Source organism: Protopterus annectens, chromosome 6.part0, assembly GCF_019279795.1.
Source record: "Protopterus annectens isolate FY-2018-M chromosome 6.part0, PAN1.0, whole genome shotgun sequence".
Classification (NCBI taxonomy): Eukaryota; Metazoa; Chordata; order Ceratodontiformes; family Protopteridae; genus Protopterus; species Protopterus annectens.
Window position 1 is genome coordinate 787,067,694 of NC_056737.1, and position 21,299 is coordinate 787,088,992.

At 42.0% G+C, this 21,299-nt stretch overlaps 1 protein-coding gene across 1 annotated transcript in view; it reads left to right on the forward strand.

Annotated features, from left to right (window-relative positions):
- Window positions 1–217: 217 nt before the first annotated feature.
- LOC122804537 (JNK1/MAPK8 associated membrane protein) overlaps window positions 218–21,299 on the forward strand; it is a gene marked incomplete at its 5' end in the record, with an annotated part of 343,239 nt that continues 322,157 nt past the window's right edge. Inside the window, 2 exons of the mRNA XM_044074462.1 lie at window positions 218–289; window positions 18,459–18,613. Of these exons, the coding sequence (XP_043930397.1) occupies window positions 218–289; window positions 18,459–18,613 (227 nt within the window). The remainder of the gene's footprint in view (window positions 290–18,458; window positions 18,614–21,299) is intronic.

Here is a 21,299-nt window from a genome sequence, read left to right on the forward strand (position 1 = left end):
TAGTGTAACCACTTTGTTTTGTTTTTGTTTTATTGTTTAAATAATGGGGTAATATAATGTTGGTATTAACTGTGTTTGTAATTCTGAACTACAGAGATTAAAAATGCTTTAATGTTGTTGGTGTTCTTAATGAAATGTGGAGGCTGTAACAGATTTAGTGTTTTAATGTCTGAAAGGAGTTTATTTCGATGCTTACAGTTTTATTTATTTTTTTTAAGCTGCAGTTCCACTTTGTCCGGGTCTTTACTGTGGTATTATAAAGACAGGCAATAACACAGAAAAATGTGGGGTAAGTATTACTTCACAGCATGTAGCCTTTTCATTTATTTATTTATGTATTTTACATGTGTTTACCGGGAAAGTCCAAGTGGACACAGGTCCTTTTTCAGCGGAGGCCCAGGGAGAAAAGCTCCAGCAGTAAGAAATACAAACATTGTAAAAGTTAAAATAATGCAAGGAAATTCCAGTAGCAGCCACAATCAGCAGTAGTACAGTGTTGTGCAGTACCTTTAGAGGTTACATTAACATAACATGACACAAAAGTATATACATTTAAATAATGAGGAAAAGCAAGTTACAATAGAAATGAATGCATAGATTGGAGTTCATAGGTTCATACTAGGCTATCTGCCCTAGGGCATTTATAAGCCTAGCCAGAGTGTGTTTGGCTTTCGCCACCCCTTGGAATGAGTATACTGTGCCCATTTTAAGGTTTAGTTTACTGTACCTCTGTCTACCAGTGACACAGAAGTGACCCCCGGGGTAAACCTATGAGCTCCCATCCACTCGTCCAGATTTCTCTAGAAGAGAGTCAGTGAGGGGCTCTGCCTAACATGGACTGGGATTTTATTCCATAGTGAAGGGAGCCTGTGGGTTATGAATCTGTCCCTCCAGCATGTCCTATTTATTTCTGTGCTGAGGTTCAAATCTCTCGCTCCCGTAGCTCTGGTGGATTTGGATTTTCTGAGGTGGAGCATGTCCATTAATTCCAGGTTGGACATGGCCTTGTACGTCAGGCATAGATCGCCTCTGAGTAGGCGGCATGCTACTGAGTAGAGCTGGAGTTTCTTTAGCCGGGCAGCATATGGCATATGTTTGAGTCCCTTGATCCTCTTGGTGAGGTACTTTTGGGGTCTTTCCAATTGCTGCAGGTGTCGGGTAAGGTACATCCCAAATGGGGCATTGTACTCAATTATGGGCCTGATGAGGGAAGAGTAAAGGGGCACAATGACCTCTCCCGATCTAGATGTGAATTCCTTCATGATAAGGTGGGCAATATAGAAGGTCTTTCTAACCACTTTGGCAATATGAGTGTCAAACGAGAGGTTACTGTCAACTTGGGTCCCTAGGTCCCTAATTACTTCTTCCGATTTAATGGATTACCACCTATGTGGTAATTTGTGGGCACTTTGTTTTTCCCAAAGGGTATGACTATACACTTTTTGGCGTTTAGTTTAAGGCCATGGCTCTGGCACCAGTTTTCCGTTTCTATGAGACCCTTTTGAAGGATGCTTGTGTCCACTGGAGAATCAATTATGGCGCCCAGTTTGCAGTCATCTGCGAACTTGGTCAGCCACAATCCTCCCATGTTAGCCTGTATCTCAGAAAAATAAATACCGAACAAGAGAGGTCCCAAGACCGAGCCCTATGGGACGCCACTTGTGACTGGTTTAGAGTCTGACATGGCTCCAGCAGTTCTGACCTTGTGGGTTCTGTCCTTGAGCCAGTTTGCAACACATCTTATGACATAGGGGTTTATATTTAAGCTGGAGAGCTTGTCTATGATGCCCGAGTGGGGTATTGTGTCGAAGGCTTTTGCAAGGTCAAGGTAGGCTGTGTGAACTACCTTACCCTCATCAATGGCCTTGGTGACTGTTTCAAAGAAGTCGACCAGGTTCAAGAGGCAGGATCTGCCCTTAACAAAGCCGAATTGGGTAGGATCCAGGGTCTGTAGGTCCCCAATGTCTTTGTTAATGAGTTCCATAATGATCCTGTCCGTAGCTTTGCAGACCAGGCTCGTCAAGCTTATGGGGCGGTAGTGGCCCAAGGATGGAGCCTTGTGGGGACACCTAAGGCAACTGGGAGAACAGTGGAAAGGTGGTGGTGCCACTGTACTTCCTGCTGACATCCTGATAGGTAGCTTTGGAACCAGGTGGTAGAGAAGCTGCTAAGGTTTAGGGAGGAAAGCACATTGATGAGTTTATTGTGATTTACCATATTAAAGGCTTTGGACAAGTCTGAAAATATGGCAGATATGAATTGTCCTTGATTTCTATAGTGGTTCACTATATTAGTAAAGAACGTTAGGGCTGTGGTGGTGCTGTGATAGGGGCGAAAACCATGTTGTGTGTTTGATAGTAGTTTGTGTGTGAACATAGTCCATGAGTTAGGTATGGACGTCTCTCTCCAGGATTTTAGATAAGGGTGATAGGATGGCAATTAAACAATAATTAGTTAGCTCGGTGGAATTACCTCCTTTCTGTAAAGATATAAAGTGGGAGATCTTCCAGATAACAAGTACAATGCCCTCCGGTATTGATCTATCAATGAGTATCGCTACTGGGTATGCTATTCCTTTTGCTGCGATTTGCAAAAAGTCGGTTGGGAGGCTATTTGCGGGTATGTATTTCATAAAAAGCTAAATTCTTTTTGGAAAAAAAGAATACAGATTTCATCAGAAATTATTGTGACTGACTACATTTCTCTTGGATAAGGTTTACTAACTAGTTTTTCATTTAAAACGTGACTGCAATCCAAACTGAAATAATAATTGAAACAATTATAAACAGTTTATACAAATTAGTCTTAATAACAACAGTATGTAATTCTGGTAGATGTTGAGAAGGTAGTTTATTTCTGCAGTTTTTAAATAATGTTCAGATGCATCCCATTAAATGCTTCTTAATATGAATGAGAGTCATAAACTTTTTTCCTATTTCACTGACTGCATTTACTTTTGAAGTATAGTTGAGATTGTTCTCTAATTTTTGTTTGGGAGTAAAGGCTTATTTTAAATAATTGGTGGGGTAGATTATAGTGGAACATTATATGTGCCATTTGTATTGTCTGCTGACTGCATACCTCCTTCTAAAAATAAGTGCTTTCTATTGGTCCTACTAGCCACTGAAACAAGGTTATTTACTTTGATGTGAGTAGTCATTGCTTCAAAAGGGTGAGAATGCAACCATTACTTCAAAGCAGGACATCAGAATGCATCCTTCCATAATTCTCTAGAGGCGAAGAGCTAGGGGGCATTACAAATTCTTATGGAGAAATTTGTTTAAATACTAGTTCCAAGGCAATTGCCAGGTACACCAACTCACAACATATACTGCAGGAGAACCATAGCTGTGATATAATTGAGTGCCTTTGTCTTTATTTCTTCAGAACAAAAAATGATGTAAGCATGCACCACTTAACAAAATCCTCCACACAGATCACATGTGACACAACTGATCATATTAAAAGCAATAAGGCATATAAGCATTTAAGGCATCCTCAGACCCAGTTCTGATGGATCTCTTGCACATATGCTAAACAAATAACACCAGGAACACTAGATCCAAGGAGCTGAATTTTGCCTGCGACATAAATAGAACATGCTAGAGAGACTGAGTGTGTGTCTCAAAGGATCCCTGCACTATGGAATAAGCTCCCCAGACATGTGAAACAGAATTCATCAGTAACCCTGTTCGAATGAAACCTTGATCATTGGATTGGAAATTGCAAACTGACTCCCGGCCTCACCCCCATGTCTCTGATGGACAGGTGTCAACACTAAATAAACTAATTCCCAACTAACATACCTCCCCATGTAACCCGTAGCTCCTTCCTTACTAATATACATGACCATTTAGTGTCCAAGGTCCTCCAAGACAAAACCGGTTTGAGTTGCGTGGCTAGGCTTATAAAGACCAAACACAGAAAAATAGCAGAATTCAGGTCTTCAGCTCGAACAGGAAAGGAAAAACAATATCTTCCAAATTTTAACAAACTCCGATGTCAGTGAAGACTCCGATGTCAGTAAAAACACAGGTTTATTGTAAGAACATAATATACTCCATAGACATGAACCAACAGTGGTTAAGCGCTTTCATCTGAATCCCTCAGACTTCATCAGAACCAAGATTAGCACTTAATACACCCCTTATATACTTAATTAGGCGCCAAAAACACATTTTTAAAAAATAAATAAATTCTTAAAGCAACATTTTGTTACATGTATTATAAAATTGATAAAAACATACAAATTCCTAATAATGCATTTAGACAACCCTGGATATTGGTATTCTATATAAATGTTAGTACAAAAACATCCAAGGAACCTGAATTTCATATAATGTACAGTGTATTCTTATATAAGCTGGAACACTAACTTCATATGAAATAGTGTTTATTTATACTTTAAAACACTGTCAATATTAAAATAAAAATGAGGATAGTGTTCCAGCTTATATAAGAATACACTGTACATTATATGAAATTCAGGTTCCTTGGATGTTTTTGTACTAACATTTATATAGAATACCAATACCCAGGGTTGTCTAAATGCATTATTAGGAATTTGTATGTTTTTATCAATTTTATAATACATGTAACAAAATGTTGCTTTAAGAATTTATTTATCTATTACCTTTTAAAAAATGTGTTTTTGGCGCCTAATTAAGTATATAAGGGGTGTATTAAGTGCTAATCTTGGTTCTGATGAAGTCTGAGGGATTCAGATGAAAGCGCTTAACCACTGTTGGTTCATGTCTATGGAGTATATTATGTTCTTACAATAAACCTGTGTTTTTACTGACATCGGAGTCTTCACTGACATCGGAGTTTGTTAAAATTTGGAAGATATTGTTTTTCCTTTCCTGTTCGAGCTGAGGACCTGAATTCTGCTATTTTTCTGTGTTTGGTGATTTGTTTCATTCTTTACGTAGGCTTATAAAGACGCCTGGTGGTTGTTAGCTTAGTATAAGCATAATGAATCTATGAATAAAAATGTTTTATGGAAGATTACAGTATGTACAACAATTACATAGAATGTCTGCTTTCTTTTTCAGGGAACACGCCATACTAATGGGACTATTTAATTTGGATGCAGTGCTTGCTTTTGATAGCTGCCAACAGAGATTTTTAATGTCCAAAACTATTTTGAAATCACCCCCATCCCAGCTCATATAGTTTCACCTATTCCAAAACAAAAAAAGAGCATTTGAGTTTTGTGTATTTTTGATGATATTTTTTTTCTTATACCCTCTATGGAAGCTTATGACTAGCAACATAGAGTGGCTCATAGCTGTCACAAGAGGCAAGGTACATGACATAAGTGGAGCAAGTGTAATCTGCTTTGGCCCTCCAAAGACCCATCCAGAGTAAGAACTGCAATGTAAGGACTGGTACTCTTGATAATGCACATCTTACAAAAACCACAGGCATATGTACCTCTAAGTGTCCCAGTATCTACCATCCATGTTAACTTTTAGATCTTTAAAAATGTTTTGATGATAGTATTTTTTGTACACAAATATAGGAGGATTATCCTTATTTTGACTATCAGATCTTGAGTCCCCTTTAGAATATTCCTGTTGTTATTGACAGCTGTACTGTTGAGTGAGTTCTGCTGCCAATGCACTATCAACGTCTGACTGAGTGGACAATCTTAGTGGCTCCTTGGTGAAAGAACTTGGAAAGAATATATAGCTTGTGCTCCATAAGAATTCATTTTTTAATACTTTGCATATGAAGGTGTAGCTAGTGATCTGATTTTTTTTTAATCTTGTAGTTATTGAGGAGAGGTGATCTGCTACATATCTTTGGTTCTATGTTATTTGTGAAATTATGTTTCTGAAGAGGAAACAAATGGGGTGTGTTTTATTTTATTTTAAAATTTCCCCTTAACCTTTTTATTCTATTCTTTAAAATTATTATCATGGAAAAACTTTTTTTGGTAGCTATTACATCAGCTGTTAGAAGACAAAATGTCTAAAGACCTCAGTGTCAGTCCTTCATTATCTTTTGTTTCATAAGGACCAGAGTTCCCTACTAACTAACCCTTCATTCTTTGCCTAAAGTGTCTCTCGACGCCAAATCTGAATCAAATGTTTGAATCTATTTTTCTTTTTCCAGAATATTCCAATAGGTCTGAAATCAAAAATTTCACTGATTACATGTTCACCACAATTGAGGTACTACTTGTGTCTGTTTCAAAAGGGGGAAAACTATCTACATCTGCTTGTTCGCTGTTTACTTTCATGGAGACTTTCAGTTGTTGTCTCACCTCTATCATTTCCAACATGGAGCCGATATTCTAGGCCCCACAGTTTGACAGGCCCTTGCTCCATAAACCCCTGCAGACCCTAGCAGACATTCCCGCCAGAGCTTCAGACCTTCTCGAGCCTTCATTCCCAGACTAACTGCTCATCTAGCCATCTCTCTCTTTAGCTCTTTCACTTCTCATTTCTCATTTCTCATTATGCTCGAATTCTCTGTACAGCTTCTCAGAGGCCATTCTGCACCACTCTTCTCAGGTGCCTGTCTCGCCACCCCTTAGGGTGGATGGACGCTGTGCAGATGACAGAATCCCCCGAGATAGACAGAGCTCTCCTATAACGCCCTTTCTATAGATCTTATCTTCTTCTCCGTCTTCTTCAGCCCTTCTTTCTTCTGCCCCACCCTCCACTATTTTCCCATGTTGTCTTTTCCATCTGGGTTCAACCTTCATCAGATCTGACTCTGATCAGACACTGGCCATCTCCTAAAGACCTCAGTGCTCGAGCTCTGACTTCTCTGCCCACAATCCCTTGCTCAAGTAGGATTACCTTAGATGTTGTTTGCTGCATTCCTGGTCAGCAGCTTGGCCTTGAGCTTTGTGGAATGTATCCTTTTGAAAATATTGTTAGCTTAATCTTGTTTCTTACCCTTTCCACTACCCTAGTGAGGTTAGTTAGTAATGATTTTTATGTAATTTTTCTTGTTAGTAGTTTCTGATTCTGATCCAGTCCTCAGTAGTGTAGGTAGTTAGGTTTAGAGAGTGTATTTGTTTTCCGTTAGCAGACTTTTTCCACCTTGCATGATAGAGTTTGTTGATAGATAGTGTGTTGTTCCTTATTAGTCTATTAAGTATTAGTTTAATAATGGTGTGTTATACTTTAATGGTTTATTTGGTTATTAGTTTAATTGTGGTGCAGATGGTTATGGAGAAGAGTTTTAAGAAATGTGTGGTGTGCAGCCACAAGCCCCCTTTTTAACACTAGCACAACAGATGCATTTATTGTCTTGGGGCCCTTCACTTTGAGTAGGAATGTGCTATCTGCAAGATGCACTCATGCTGTAAATGAAAGAAAAGCCAAGTTAGTCCTCAAGGGTATTTTTCCAGCCGACTACTCTTCCTTCTGTTCTGAGAAGTGTGACAGGGATGATGAGTATCATAAGGAGAGATCTAAGGATGCCATATCCTCTAATGGGGACCAGACATGATTGTCTCCCTCTTCTTTTTGTCCACTGAATCCAAACGTCCCAAGACTTTCAGGTTCTCAGGCAGCTTTGGCACAGTCATCAAATATGATACCTTGGACCCAATCTCCCTTGGCACCGATTAAGGGGAATGCTCCTTCCCCTGCACTAAGAGCCCCAAGTTCTGTCCTTTTGAAAGGAGCTCCCTTGGGCAGAACCTTTTCACCCTTCCTCCCCCTCCACTCTGTAAGAGCCTTTGTCGGAGTAGTCTCCTTCTCTAACCTGAATCTGAGCTTCTCAGATTCTGATCCAGTCCTCAGAAGCTTGGAGTCTTGCCTGCTAGCTGACGGCTCCATCAGTGGCTTCTTCAGCTAGGTCATCCTAGTCAGTCAGGAGTTTAAGCGTCGCTGACTTAGAGCAGATGATGTGGTCCTTCCTACAAGCCCAGATGCAAGCAGGGCTGATCCTGTGGCTTCTGGTTCTTGACCTGAGGCTTCAACTCTATCAAGCTGGTTTCCTCTCTCAGACCCTGTGGTTCTGAGGTTATCAGAGCTGGTTGCCTTTCCACTTGTAGGGCCAGATACTATGGCTTGGTGGATTTTGGCTACTACCCCAGACTTGTTTATCCCGTCTCTGGCTGTTTTGGAGCTGACACATTCAGACAGGGGTTTCTGGGTCACGTTCAACATTTCAGGTTTTGGGATTATTCCTCCTGCTCAGTGCCTCTGCTGTCAATAGATCAGCTTTGATCTTGGCATTGGGGCAGGCTGGAGCTGCTCCGAAGTCTGGTATAGCTTTTGGATTTCTAGATTCTAGATGTGCTGGCTCTGGGGTGCCAACTTCAGCCTCTGCCTGTTGTGTTGTAGATAGATAGGATGTTCACCCATTAGAGAAAGGAGTGCCAGCTTTAACTGGTATCCCTTCCTCTTTGACATCTGTACTTGTAGACATGCATCAGTCTGCTGCACGACAGCCCACCCCGAGTGGTCTCCAATCTGCTGTACTGTCAGGGCCCCATGCCTCTTCCCACTCCCTCCAGGATTCTCCAGGGCAAGAAGTTTCAGGCAAGAGGTGGTGCAAGACAAAGCACCTGGATTCTCCACAGGAATCCCTCAAAGAGGGTACTGACCTTGATGAACAAGAGGGGTCCCCTAAACCCCCCCACCTCTTTTAGAGATCTTTTTGAGCTGCTCCTCCAGTGTGGCATTGGACTGTCAAAGCACCATCTGTGGAGGAGTTGGTATCTTTGGAGTGGGGCCATCCACATCCTGGGTGGTTCCACCTCCAGATTTGCTTATTGACCTGGAGTCCTGGAGAGAATGGAAGGAGCCTAATATGGTGGAACAAATTACAAAAAAGAAAACCAGACAAGATTTTGACCCCTCCCATGGACCGGCAACACTGGAGTAAGGGACCTGCTGTTGTTGCTATTGCAGTGGCGGCAGCCACTAAGAAGGACATCTTGGAATAGAGTTTATCTGTTCATCACCGAATAGGGAGTCGCAGGCATTGGACCAGTTCTGGAAGCACTCCTACATCTCAGCCATTTCACTCATTGAAAGCGTCAAGTCTCATCAAATGAGTGAGAGAGTTTCAGCATGATATTATATTGGAAGTGTCAAGGGTGGTTCAGACACAGCAGACTCCCTAGTCTTAGAAGACTCTGGAGACTCAGTTGTCCACCTTGCAGTGTATTGCCAACTTGATGTTCATCGTGTTACACTGCTGCAGTCATCACACTTGGGTTAGCCTGCCGTCAGGTGGTCCCGCAGTCGGCCAGAGTTTCAAAGTCTTGGTCCAGCATCGGTTGCTGTCGCTTCTTCCCTGACGTCAGTGTGCCAGGGGTATATAAGAGGCACCTGATGCCATTTTCTTCAGTCTTTCTTGCCGCGTGGTGCCCGAAGCAGAAGCAGTTCGCAAGTGCCAGTCGGCCGACTCCTGAGATTTTCAAATCGAATTTCAGACCGAAGTCTTCATTAAAGCTAAGTACCCCTTGGGGAACCTTTTCTTGCCTCAGACCGATGTCAGAAAAAGTTAATAATTGCATTTCTTGTGGGAAGCAAATACCTCATAAGGATTTTCATTCTTATTGTATTCCTTGCCTAGGCCCAGACCACGACGTCATAGGTTGTCGGTTTTGTGCTAGGTTTAACAAACGAACTATTAAACGTCGGTTTGATTTCGCCCGATATTATTATGGTAGAAAATGATACCATGCCTTCGGAGCAACCGACGATCGGGATGCATAAAAAACGCAAAGATAAGGACAGGCAGCCGAGACCCAAACCAGACTCCGAGGCCTCTGCTAGGCCAGTCGCCGGTTCTCCGGTTTTCAGTGAGGCGCCTACGCAGCCCCTGACGACCGCTGATTTAGAACCCCAGGCTGCATCCGACTCCCAAGCGGAGATTGCTAGACCTCCAGAGCCTTTATCTTTAGGCCCTTCCGACTCCATGGCTGAAGGGAATTCCGGTGCAGCTGAAACGCCTTCAGTTGCAGAAGGTGTCTTCGGACCGACTACACTCACTATTAAATCCTATGCAAAGTTGAAAACTCCTTTAAAAGTAAAGAAGCCTGTACAGCAGTCTCCAGTACAAGGCCCCATGCCTAAGAAACAGATGCTTAAGATGGCTGCAGACTTAATTACCCTAATCAGGGGTTCCCATCCCCCTCCTGATAAAAGGCCTAGACAGGAGGAGGACTACGCTTCGTCTAACCAGGTTTCCATTTCCTCAGATTCTTCTGAGGAACAGGAATACTCTTTTCCCCCTTATGACGACTCTGATGCTGAAGAGTCTATTCCTTCAGCATCTCCCCCAGAAGACTACTCTTTTGGGGAAACTTTACATACCATGAGGGAACATTTCCACTGGGAAGGCCAGGATTACTCTGATTCTAAGAAAAGGCTCCGAGAGTTCCTTTTAGTACCCCAGCACAGACCACTTGCTATTCCACCCGTGTTAGACATTGTGGATGATGTTTATTCAGAATCTAGCCTTAACCCAGATTCACTACCTCCGGCACCAGCCAAGCCAGACAGATACTACAGAGTCCCTGACTCACACAAATTCCTATATAAAAGCCCTGTTGCTGACCCAGAAACCATTTCCCAGGGTCCCAAAGGGGTTAAGGCCTCTGTTGCTAAAATCCTGTACCCTCTGAAAGGGATTCTAGAGCACTAGACAGATGGGGAAAGAAAGTATATACCTCAGCTCTAGCTAGGAGGGCCTTAAATTGCCAGTTTCACATGCTGAAATATCAACAATATTTGATGTCTCAATTAAAACAAAAAATTATCACACATACAGAGCAGCCTGATTACAAGGAAATGCAAGATTTGTTGCATGCAGCTGAACAAGTGGGAAAGCATACTTTGCAATGTGGATTTGATTCATTGGAAGCTTCTTGTAGAGCAGCAGTGACAGGGTATGTCATTCGTAGGCATGCTTGATTAAAAGAACAAACTTTACCTGATCATGTTAAAGCAAAGTTATTGGATGCACCTTTACAGCAGGATGTATTATTTGGTGTAAAAGCAGAAGAGGTTTTAAAGAAAATGGAGGATAAGGCAAAATCTATGCAGATGGTCAAGGATTTTTTACAGGTCCAACCCCCTCGTTTCAGCAGAAATTGGCCAACCAAAAACTGGTCCTTTCCAGCTTCTGACAGACCACAGAGGGGCAAATACAGACGCCCAAGGGGCAGAGGTCAGTCACAAGGCTGTTACAAGCCTCGACAATGGGGTGCCACAACCCAGAAAGGAGGAGAAGACAGGTCTCAAACTATCAGAAGACAAACACAATGACTTACCCTTCAGACTGCCAAGCAAATCCCTCTTGGCAGCTCCCTTGGGAGGAAAACTAGCACTTTTTGCAGGCAACTGGCACATCATTACAAAAGACAAATGGGTCCTAAATATTTTATCTCAAGGATACAGGTTCCATTTCCACACTTTACCAAGGATAAAAGGAATGCCAAACCTGCCACCAAATCAAGGGGCAGGGGCTCAAAGACAAATTACAGCTCTCATGGACATGAGAGCCATTCAACAGGTTCCTACACAGGAGCAAGGACAAGGATTTTACTCAAGACTCTTTCTGGTTCCCCGAAAGGACAAAGCCTGGAGACCCATTCTAGACCTTTCAATTCTAAACACATACCTGGAAGTACCCAAATTCAAGATGTTAACACTACAGCAACTTCTTCCCATGCTGGGCAAGAAGGCCTGGCTAGTAATGCTGGACCTCAAGGAGGCATACCTGCATGTCCCTATCAGACAAAATTGCAGAAGATACCTCCGATATATAGCAGGTTCAACACATTACCAATTCTCTGCACTGCCCTTTGGCTTATCTACTGTGCCCAGGGTCTTCACAAAATGCCTGGCACCAGTAATTGCATACTGCAGACAGAGGAATTCAAATATATCCATACCTGGACAACTGCCTTATTCAAGCAGAAAGCAAGAACATTCTTTTAAAGCATCTGGCGTTTGTCAAAAATGTATTAAGTTTCCTAGGGTACACAGTAAACGAAAATAAGTCAAAACTAGTGCCCTCACAAGACATAATATTCCTGGGTGCCAGCTTAAATACAATGGCCCAGATGGCTTATCTCACGCCAGACAAGCAAGGACAACTGACTTAATACTTCAAAATGATGGCAACAAAGACCCAACTCCCTGCAAGAAAATTTCTGCAGGCCTTGGGATTCATGGCATCTTGCATACTACTAATACCATATGCCAAACTGCATATGAGGAAATTACAATGGTAACTGAAAAGCTTATGGACTCAACACAGCCACAGCTTGGAAACAATAATACCACTCATTCCCTGCCTTCAACAGGAGTTTCTATGGTGGGCTCAGGCATGTCACCTCAACAAGGGTCAGCCTTTTACCTTACCCACAGCCAGGCAAACTATAACAACAGATGCATCGGATTATGCCTGGGAAGCACACATAGCAGGACAGTGTATTCAGGGCAAATGGTCTGCAGATCAAATGCATCTACACATCAATCAAAAAGAGATGCTAGCTGTGCAAAAATGCCCTAACAGCTTTCAAGGACCTCCTACATCCAGGACAACTCCTAATAAAGACGGACAACACCACAGTGCTGTGGTACATAAACAAACAAGGGGGCACACATTCCTACCCCCTATGCAGGCAAGCCATGACCTTGTGGAACACAGCACTGACCTACCAAGTTCAACTACAAGCACAATTCCTGCCAGGAAAGAAAAACACATTGGCAGACGACCTAAGCTGAAATATCATAGATCCTCACGAGTGGAAACTAGATCCACAAGTATTCACAATGATAACTCAAAAATGGGGGAGCCCAGACATAGATCTGTTTGCTTCCCCCCAAAACTACCAACTATGGAAATTTTGCACAAGGACATACCACACACTAGCTTGGAAAGTGTACGCCCTCTCATTCAGTTGGAAAACACTAACAGTGTATGCCTTTCCTCCACTGCCTCTTCTGGCAAAGGTGCTGCTGAAAGCCAGATTAGAGAGGCCACAAATGATGCTCATTGCTCCAGACTGGCCACCCCAGCACTTATATCCAATACTAAGGAACATGGCTCAAGGCCCACCATGGCTTTTACCTCAAATTCCTCACCTGCTGACTCAGCAAAACAATCGGATTCTACACAGCCAGCTCAAGACTTTAAATCTGGCTGCATGGCAAATTACCTAAACAACCAGGCAACACTTCTGTCTAAAGCTGTTATGGATGTCATCCTGGAGGCCCAGCACCAGAAAAACCTACTCAGACAAATGGAAAAGATTCTGCGCCTGGAACCAGGCTAAAGGCCAAAATCCCCCTGTCCCAAATATTCCTCAGATTCTGCAATATTTAACTAAGATGTTGCACAAAGGACTTTCCTTTTCATCTATTAAGATCCACGCCTCAGCTATTTCAGCTCATTACAACATGGATCCTCCTATATTTTCACATCCATTACTAAGACAGTACCTCGGAGGGGCTAAGAACATAAGACCACCCCAAACAGCACCAACACCAACTTGGGATCTCAATTTTGTTTTGGAAAAACTTACACTGCCGCCCTTTGAACCAGCTTTTACAGCTGATTTACAATTTCTATCATGGAAAACTGCCCTGCTGCTAGCAATAACTTCAGCACGAAGAGTCTCAGAGCTCCAGGCCTTAATGGCAGTGGAGCCTTTCCTCATTTTTCATCAAGACAGAGTCACTTTACGAACTAACCCTTCCTTTATGCCAAAGGTGGTATCCAGTGTGGCCTTAAACCAAACCATTAATTTGCCCACCTCTTATCCAAACCCCCAGAGTAAAGGGGAAAGGCTCCTACAATCTTTGGACATTCACAGGCAATTACGATTCTACTTGGATAAAACTAAGGCTTTCAGAAAATCTGACCAGCTCTTTGTATCCTATGCTGCAGGATCACAAGGAAAGGCTATCTCAAAACAGACCATTTCAAAATGGATAGGACATTGTATCTGTTTCTGCTACTCACACCATGGGAAACCTGTACCTGGTAACATTAGGCCCCATTCCACCAGGGCTACAGCAACATTAACAGCCTTCCTCAGAGGGGTACCAACCAAGGATATTTTGGAGGCTGCAACTTGGAGTTCAGTGCACACCTTCACCAAGCACTACCACTTACCTCTATACTCAAAAGCCAGAGCTGGCTTTGCCACTGCAGTTCTGCAGGGCCTACTAGCTTCTCCAAACCCTGTTTAGTTCCACCGCCCATCCTTAGCTTTGGGATTCAACCCAAGTGTGATGACTGCAGCAGTGTAACACGATGAACATAGTACAGTTTTGTACCTACCATAAATGTAGATGTTTGTGTGTTCACACTGCTGCAGTCCAGGTTACCTTCCCTCCATCCCCTCTGACCTAGCTGGACTTTTCTATACCTTTCTATCCTGTACAACCTTTGTGGTGTATTTGCTTGTAACTGAAGGTATTCCTTTTATATGTTTTATTAGCAATATGTATTGCCTACCTACTGGAGGGCACCTGACATCTGGGGCAAGAAAAACTGAAGAAAATGGCATCAGATGCCTCTTATATATCCCTGGCGCACTGACGTCAGGAAAGAAGCGACAGCAACCGATGCCGGACCAAGACTTTGGAACTCTGGCCGACAGCGGGACCGCCTGATGGCAGGATAACCCAAGTGTGATGACTGCAGCAGTGTGAACACTCGAACATCTACATTTATGGTAGGTTCAAAACTGTACTTTTGTGCACCTGCTTTCAAATGCAGCTGATTACATGGCACTACTGGTGCCAGTGGTTCAGGATATGCATCACCTCGCTAGGATGAGGTTGAGTAATTTTGAGGATTGCTTCAAGATGTCCTTAATTAACCCCCCAAAAGTGAGCTGGATGGAAAGACACTGTCTGCCACTGGAGTTCATTTTGCTACTTCTCAACAGATCTTCTCTTGGAACCATCAGAAACATCTCTTCAGAAAAGTGCAGCCTTTACAAGAAGATCATTCTGAAGGTTCCCATGCAGCAGGGAGAGCTGCAATGGTGCTTCCCACCAGGGGTTCTGTACATCTTTCTCTGGGAGGCCCTTTCAGTGACTCTGTGGGGTTGCCTAGCAGTCTGACTCTAGAGACAGTCTGGGGTCGTTTGGCTCTACATCCAGAAGCTTTGGAAGTTATCACCTTGGACGCTTGGGTATCGAGTCACATCCAGAGGTTACATGATTCCATTTTTAGTAACTCTGAAGGTAAATCCCAAACATCTTCCAGATGTGCACCCTGTCAGAGAAGGGAGGCAGCCATCAAAATTCAGAAGCTGTTAGTAAACTGAGTCGTCCAAGAGGTCCCAATCTGGGGGTCTATTCAAGGTTCCTTTTAGTTCCAAGGAAGAAAAAGGTCCTCGGGCTAATTTTGGATTTAAGTTTGTCAAAGTGACCAAGTTCCAGATGGTCATGGTGCAGTAAATTCTGCCTGTCTTGAGGAAAGAAGACTGAATGTGCTTGATCGACCTCAGGGCCACCTACAGTGCTATAATGATAGCAAGGCATTCCAAGCTTTTTGAACTTATCACTGGGAGCTAGCCATTATCAGTTCAATAAGCTATCCTTTGGTCTTATCCCCTCCCTGGTGTTCGCCAAGTGCATGGCAGTTGTAGCAATCTGGCTCAGGCTACAGGGGTTCCAGGTCTTCTATTACCTGGACAGCTGGCTCCTAAATGCCTGTACGAGAGCATTTTTAGTCAGGGCCATGGACAACTTACTCTAGCTGTGCAGTTTCTTGGAGATCAAGGTCAGCTATCAAAAGGCCGGTGTTCACCTCATTTAGGCACACAGAATTCATAAGTTGTCACTTGGGTACAGTCTGTTAAATTGCAAAACTTCCAGCTTCCAGAGTATCTGCCCTTTATTGTCAAGCTATTTTCTTGATGTCGTACAGAAAGTTTCTGGTTTCCCTTTTTCTCAAGCTGTTAGGACACATGACCACCGTCTGCTTACTTCCTCTGGTGAGGTACCACATGAGGACTCTGCAGTGAACATTCGCAGTACAATGGTCTTACTTGACTCATGTTATGGAATTTCCTATCATTGGCAAAATTGTGTTTACATCAGATCAGGTGGTTGTTGGCATCTCCCATGATGTCCACTGGGAGACTGTTTGCTCTTGCTACCCCACTGGACATCGTCATGAGGGATGCTTCTCTTCTAGGACCGTCTTCTCAAGGGTGTGATCTCAGTTCAGACCGACAGTATATCTGTTGTCTGAACAAGCAGGGGGTACCTCCTTTGTCAGGAGGCAATGAGGTTTTGGCAGTGTGTGATTATGTCAAAGTAGTTTCTGGGTTAGCAATGCACATTCTGGGAAATCTAACATTTTAACAGATAGTCTGAGTAGGAACATGCTTTTTCCTCACAAGTGGTCCCTGACAAGGGCTGCGTCTTGGAATTTTTGGTGCTGGAGGCACTCCGAGCTATTCATGTCCTCATCTAACACCAAGTGCAGTAGCTTTTAGGCCTTGGTCCCTCTGCAGGAACAGTCACCCAGGGTCAGTCTCCTTTATGCTTATTTTTTGACACCATTGATAGTAAAGTTTCTCCAGAAGGCTGCCTGTTGCAGGTGTGGTTCTATTTTCTTTAACCTCTTCTGAGGTTCCCTCCTTGGATCCTCAATCCTATTTTGATCTAATTTATTTCCTAGTGGGATGGCCAGAGACCCCAGGCTTTCATACAAAGTGGTGCATATTTTGTTTTCTTTTCAGTGTGTGTGTGTGTGTGTGTGTGTGTGTGTGTGTGTGTGTGTGTGTCTAGAGTATATGCTAGTGGGCTAACTCTAAAGATTTTTACCCCTTGTGAGCTTCTTTGGAGATGATTCTGGACTTCCCTGCTGATTTGTTTCACTCAGGCTCCTATTACTCTATTAAGGTACAACTATTCCAGTTTTCATATTGGCAAATATAATATGCCATCGACAGCTTTTAAAATGTCATTCTCAGGGAAACTTTTTTGTTGCATCCTCTGGACCGGGATCCTGTTCTGCCATGGGACCTGCCTTTTATGCTTCAAGTGTTTGTTGCACCTCTGTTTGAGCCTTCCACTGTGGTTAACTTGAAGGTGTTATCTTGGAAAACTTTATTCATGATGGCTGTTACCTTAGCCAAGTGTGCGTCAGAACTGCAGTCCCTATCCTCAGTACCTCCATATGTGTTTTTTCATAAAGACAGGGTGTCCTTCTGAACGGATACCATTTTTCTTCCAAAGATGGCAATGGAGAGCAACTTGAATCAGACGATTCACTTAATTTTGCAATCAAAGAGAATATTTAGTGCATTGTCTCAATGTCCATAGACAATTGTTATTTGGACAGAACCAAATCTTTCAGGACGTCTAGTCAATTGTTTCTCTGTTTTTCAAAGGCCCAGTTGGGTGTGCCAGTGTCTAAGGTTACTCTATCTAAGTGACTGATTTTATTTCATTTTGGTATAATTTCTAAGGAAAGGCCTTTCCTCTCAAATCGAAAAGTAATTCTACTGAGAGATGGCTGCTTCCACAGTTGTCTTTTTCTCCAGAGATGCTTGGATGATGTTTATGCTAATTCTACTTGGATGGGTCCTCACATATTTGTGTCTCACTACAAATTGAACATTCAGTCAAAGTCTACGGCCTCCTTTGGTTCCACCATATTGCAATGTGCTTTTGTGGGAACTCCCTGGAGTTTTACATGACTGGGGACTCTGCCCACAGGTTGAACCCAGACAGAAAAAACAACATTGGGTACAAAAATTATGTACTTAACATAATGATAGATCTGTGTTGTCTCTTTCTGTCTGGTTTAACCTTCCTTCTCTCCTGCCCCTGGCTTGTAGGCATGTTTCTTGATCATGGGACAACTGAGTCAGGGAGTATTGTGCCTCTCCTTTGTTGAAGTCCTTCATGGTTTCTTTTGGAAATAATTGATGGAAACTTTTGCAGAGAGGGGCAAACTCAGTCTGAGGTAATCTTAGTCAGGCAAGGGATTATGGATAGAGGTGACAGAGCTCCGGGCTGAAGTCTTTAGGAGATGGCTGGTCCTGGATCTGATTCAGACCCAGTAACCCACAGGTTGAACCAGATGGAAAGAGACAACATGGATCTATCGTTAAGTACATAACTTTCAATCTCTGACTCTCTAAATATATATATATATATATATATATATATATATATATATATATATATAGTGTGTGTGTGTGAAAGATTTATTTGACTGCAATATTGCCAAGTAAATTGGAAAGTGAGTTGGATTTTTTTTTAGTCAGCCTCTTAATGTTTAGCTGTAATTACTTCATTATGGAAATTTTTTTAACTTCATTATGACATGATGCTGTACTGACATTTTTGTTGAGGACACAGACTGTTACTAAGGTTATACCTCTGATCTCTTTGAGGCCCTTGAATGAGTGAGTGTATGTACTTTAGTGTAGGTGTTTTATATCACTGAATCTTTTAACATGCATTTTAACATTATTTTTTATCTTTCAGGTTTGCCCAAGAGGTGAAAGAGCAGATGCTGAAAAGATTTGTCGGAAGTGTGAAAACTATCCAGATCTTTATAGTTGGCTTTATCTTGGCTTTATGGCCATGCTTCCACTGCTTTTGCACTGGTTTTTTATTGAAAGATATTCTGGCAAGAAAAGGTCTGTAAATTTTTATTTTCTCTTTTTTTGTTACTGCCTTTTGTTTTCATTGTAGGTTTATTGCAGCATTGATCATATACGATCAGTCCTCTTCAACACACACGCAAACACACACACACACACACACACACACACACGCGCTCACACACATTCGCTCACCTTAAAGTGCTGTAAATTGAATAATTGCATGAAAGCTTAATTTAAGAAAAACTTAAAAGAAGTTTGAAGACTCTGAATGGTAAGTCACATAAATGGGGGCTTATAGCATTAAGTGGCAGGACTTTAGTCATAGTTTTCAAAATAGTGTCAGATCAGATGTTAAAAATGCCATTACCACTGACAGAAGCAGTTGGAAAGTACTGGAAGCCTCTCTTTCATACTATATATATAATTTTTTCAGTTTCTTTTGTCTTTCGGCTTTTCCCGGATAGGGGTTGCCACAGCGGAACTTCAGTCCGCTCATGATTGCCAGTGGACTTTTACGGTGCCAAGTTGCCAGCCGAACATCCAACATTCAAAGAAGGCACACCCATTCACGCATGCACCTACCTGCATGTCTTTAATGTCACTCGACCGTGGGGAGGATATGCAGACTCCACAGAGAAGGCGCACCAGCTGAGAATCGAATGGGAGAACCTCTTGCTGTGAGGCGGCAGCGCTAACCGCTGCACCACCGCGGCCTGTATTTTTCAGTTTCTTTTCTGTCTGTAAATTCACAGCATGATGAGGTTTGATCATTTGAAGGGACACACACACACACACACACACACACACACACACACACACACACACACACACACACACACACACACACACACAATACAGCTGATTTCTGACTCTTCTGAGAAATGGATATTGTCCGTCCTTGCACACCCTGTCGACTGACTGGATGCTTATCACTGCAGGAAAAGAATTTTACTCTGATGGTCTAAGGTTAGTCCCCTCTCCAACACGCACGCAAACACATGCACACCATTATCACCAACAGAAGCAGTAGGAAAGTATAGAAAACCTCTTTTTCATGTAATATATATTATTTTTTCAGTTCCGTTTCTGTCTGTAAATTCACAGCATGATGGGGTTTGATCCTTTGAGGATGCACACACACACACACACACACACACACACACACACACACACACACACACACACACACACATACAAAACACACGTATACAAAACACACACACACACACACACACACACACACACACACACAAAACACAGCTGATTTCTGACTCTTATGAGAAATGGATGCTGTCCCTCCTTGCAGACCCTGTCGACTAACTGGATGCTTATCACTGTATGGAGAGAACTTCGCTCTGATTTTCAAGTAGTATCTGTTGGTGGTGGTGCTGCGGTAGCGTTGTCGCCTCACAGTATGACGTTGTCCTGTTCGATTCTCAGCTAAAGCGTCTTTTGTGTAGAGACATGTGTGAATGGGTGTACCTTCATTGAAGGTTGTACGTCAGGGCTGGCAACTCGGTATGTAAAAATCTACAGCCAATCATTAGCGGACCGGAGTTCCACTGTGGTGACCCCTAACCGGGAAAAGCTGAAAGATGCAACAACAACATCTGCTCACATCTTGGCTGTTTTTCATTTTCTTTTGTTCTTTTTTTCCTGTTTTTAAATATCTTATTAAATTATCACTTAAAACATAGGGAGACGTATAGTAATAGAAAACAAACCACTTTAACATTTTCTTATTCATGCATAGCACATTACATACATTTTCTTTCTAACAGTTATAAACTGCTTAATTCCTGCCTTCCCTTAAACATCACCCCTCTTGAAGATTATTTTGCATGTTGTGTTCCCATAAATTCCATTTATTCTCAGTAATTTACTCCTTCTCTTTTCTAAAGATCCCACCTTTAGTTCTTTTATCTCCTTTACAATATTCAGTCCTTCAATTACAGTTGGTTAAGATTTTGATTTCCATTTTCCAGTAATTGTTTTTTTTTTGATAGCCAGTGGCACTGAACTTAGTAAGGCTTTGCTTATGAACAGGCAATTCAGATCCTGTGTCCCAGCTCAGAAGAGTCATTTCCTTAGTTACATCCATTTGCTCCTCCAACATTTCTGAGTACTTTTTAGGGAATTTTTAAAATCTGCCGATTTGTTAATCTCACAACAAACATGCTTCTAATTATCTCTTCCTTTTCTATTGCATATTCAGCATTTACTATGTACTTCAGGAAAAATTCTATGAAGTCTGAATAGGGTATAAAAATACTCATGCAAACATTTCCAAGAAGAAATCTTAAAACTTCTAGAATTTGTTGCATGTTTCAGAGACGTGCAGAACCCCTCTCATTTGTAAATTGCCTTTCTAATATCTCTCTCTCTCTTCAGTCTTTTCTAACCTCAACTGATTGATTCCTATAGTTATCATACAGTATTTTATATGCTGTACTAGTTATGCCTTTTTAGTAGCAATGTTTGTTCTAAATTTGACTATAAAAGCTCTGCCAGTGCTGGTCTTTCACTTGGCACTCTCCTATCACTTTCTTTTTTTTTTTTAATAATAATTCTTTATTATTTTTCACTTGTTCTTATAAACTTTTAACAGGGAAATACAGAGATAATTTCCGAAAAACTTCTATCAACATTGTAACAAAATATATATATTATTTACATGAATGCCTTCACAATTAGAATAACATATATATAAAAATTCTTC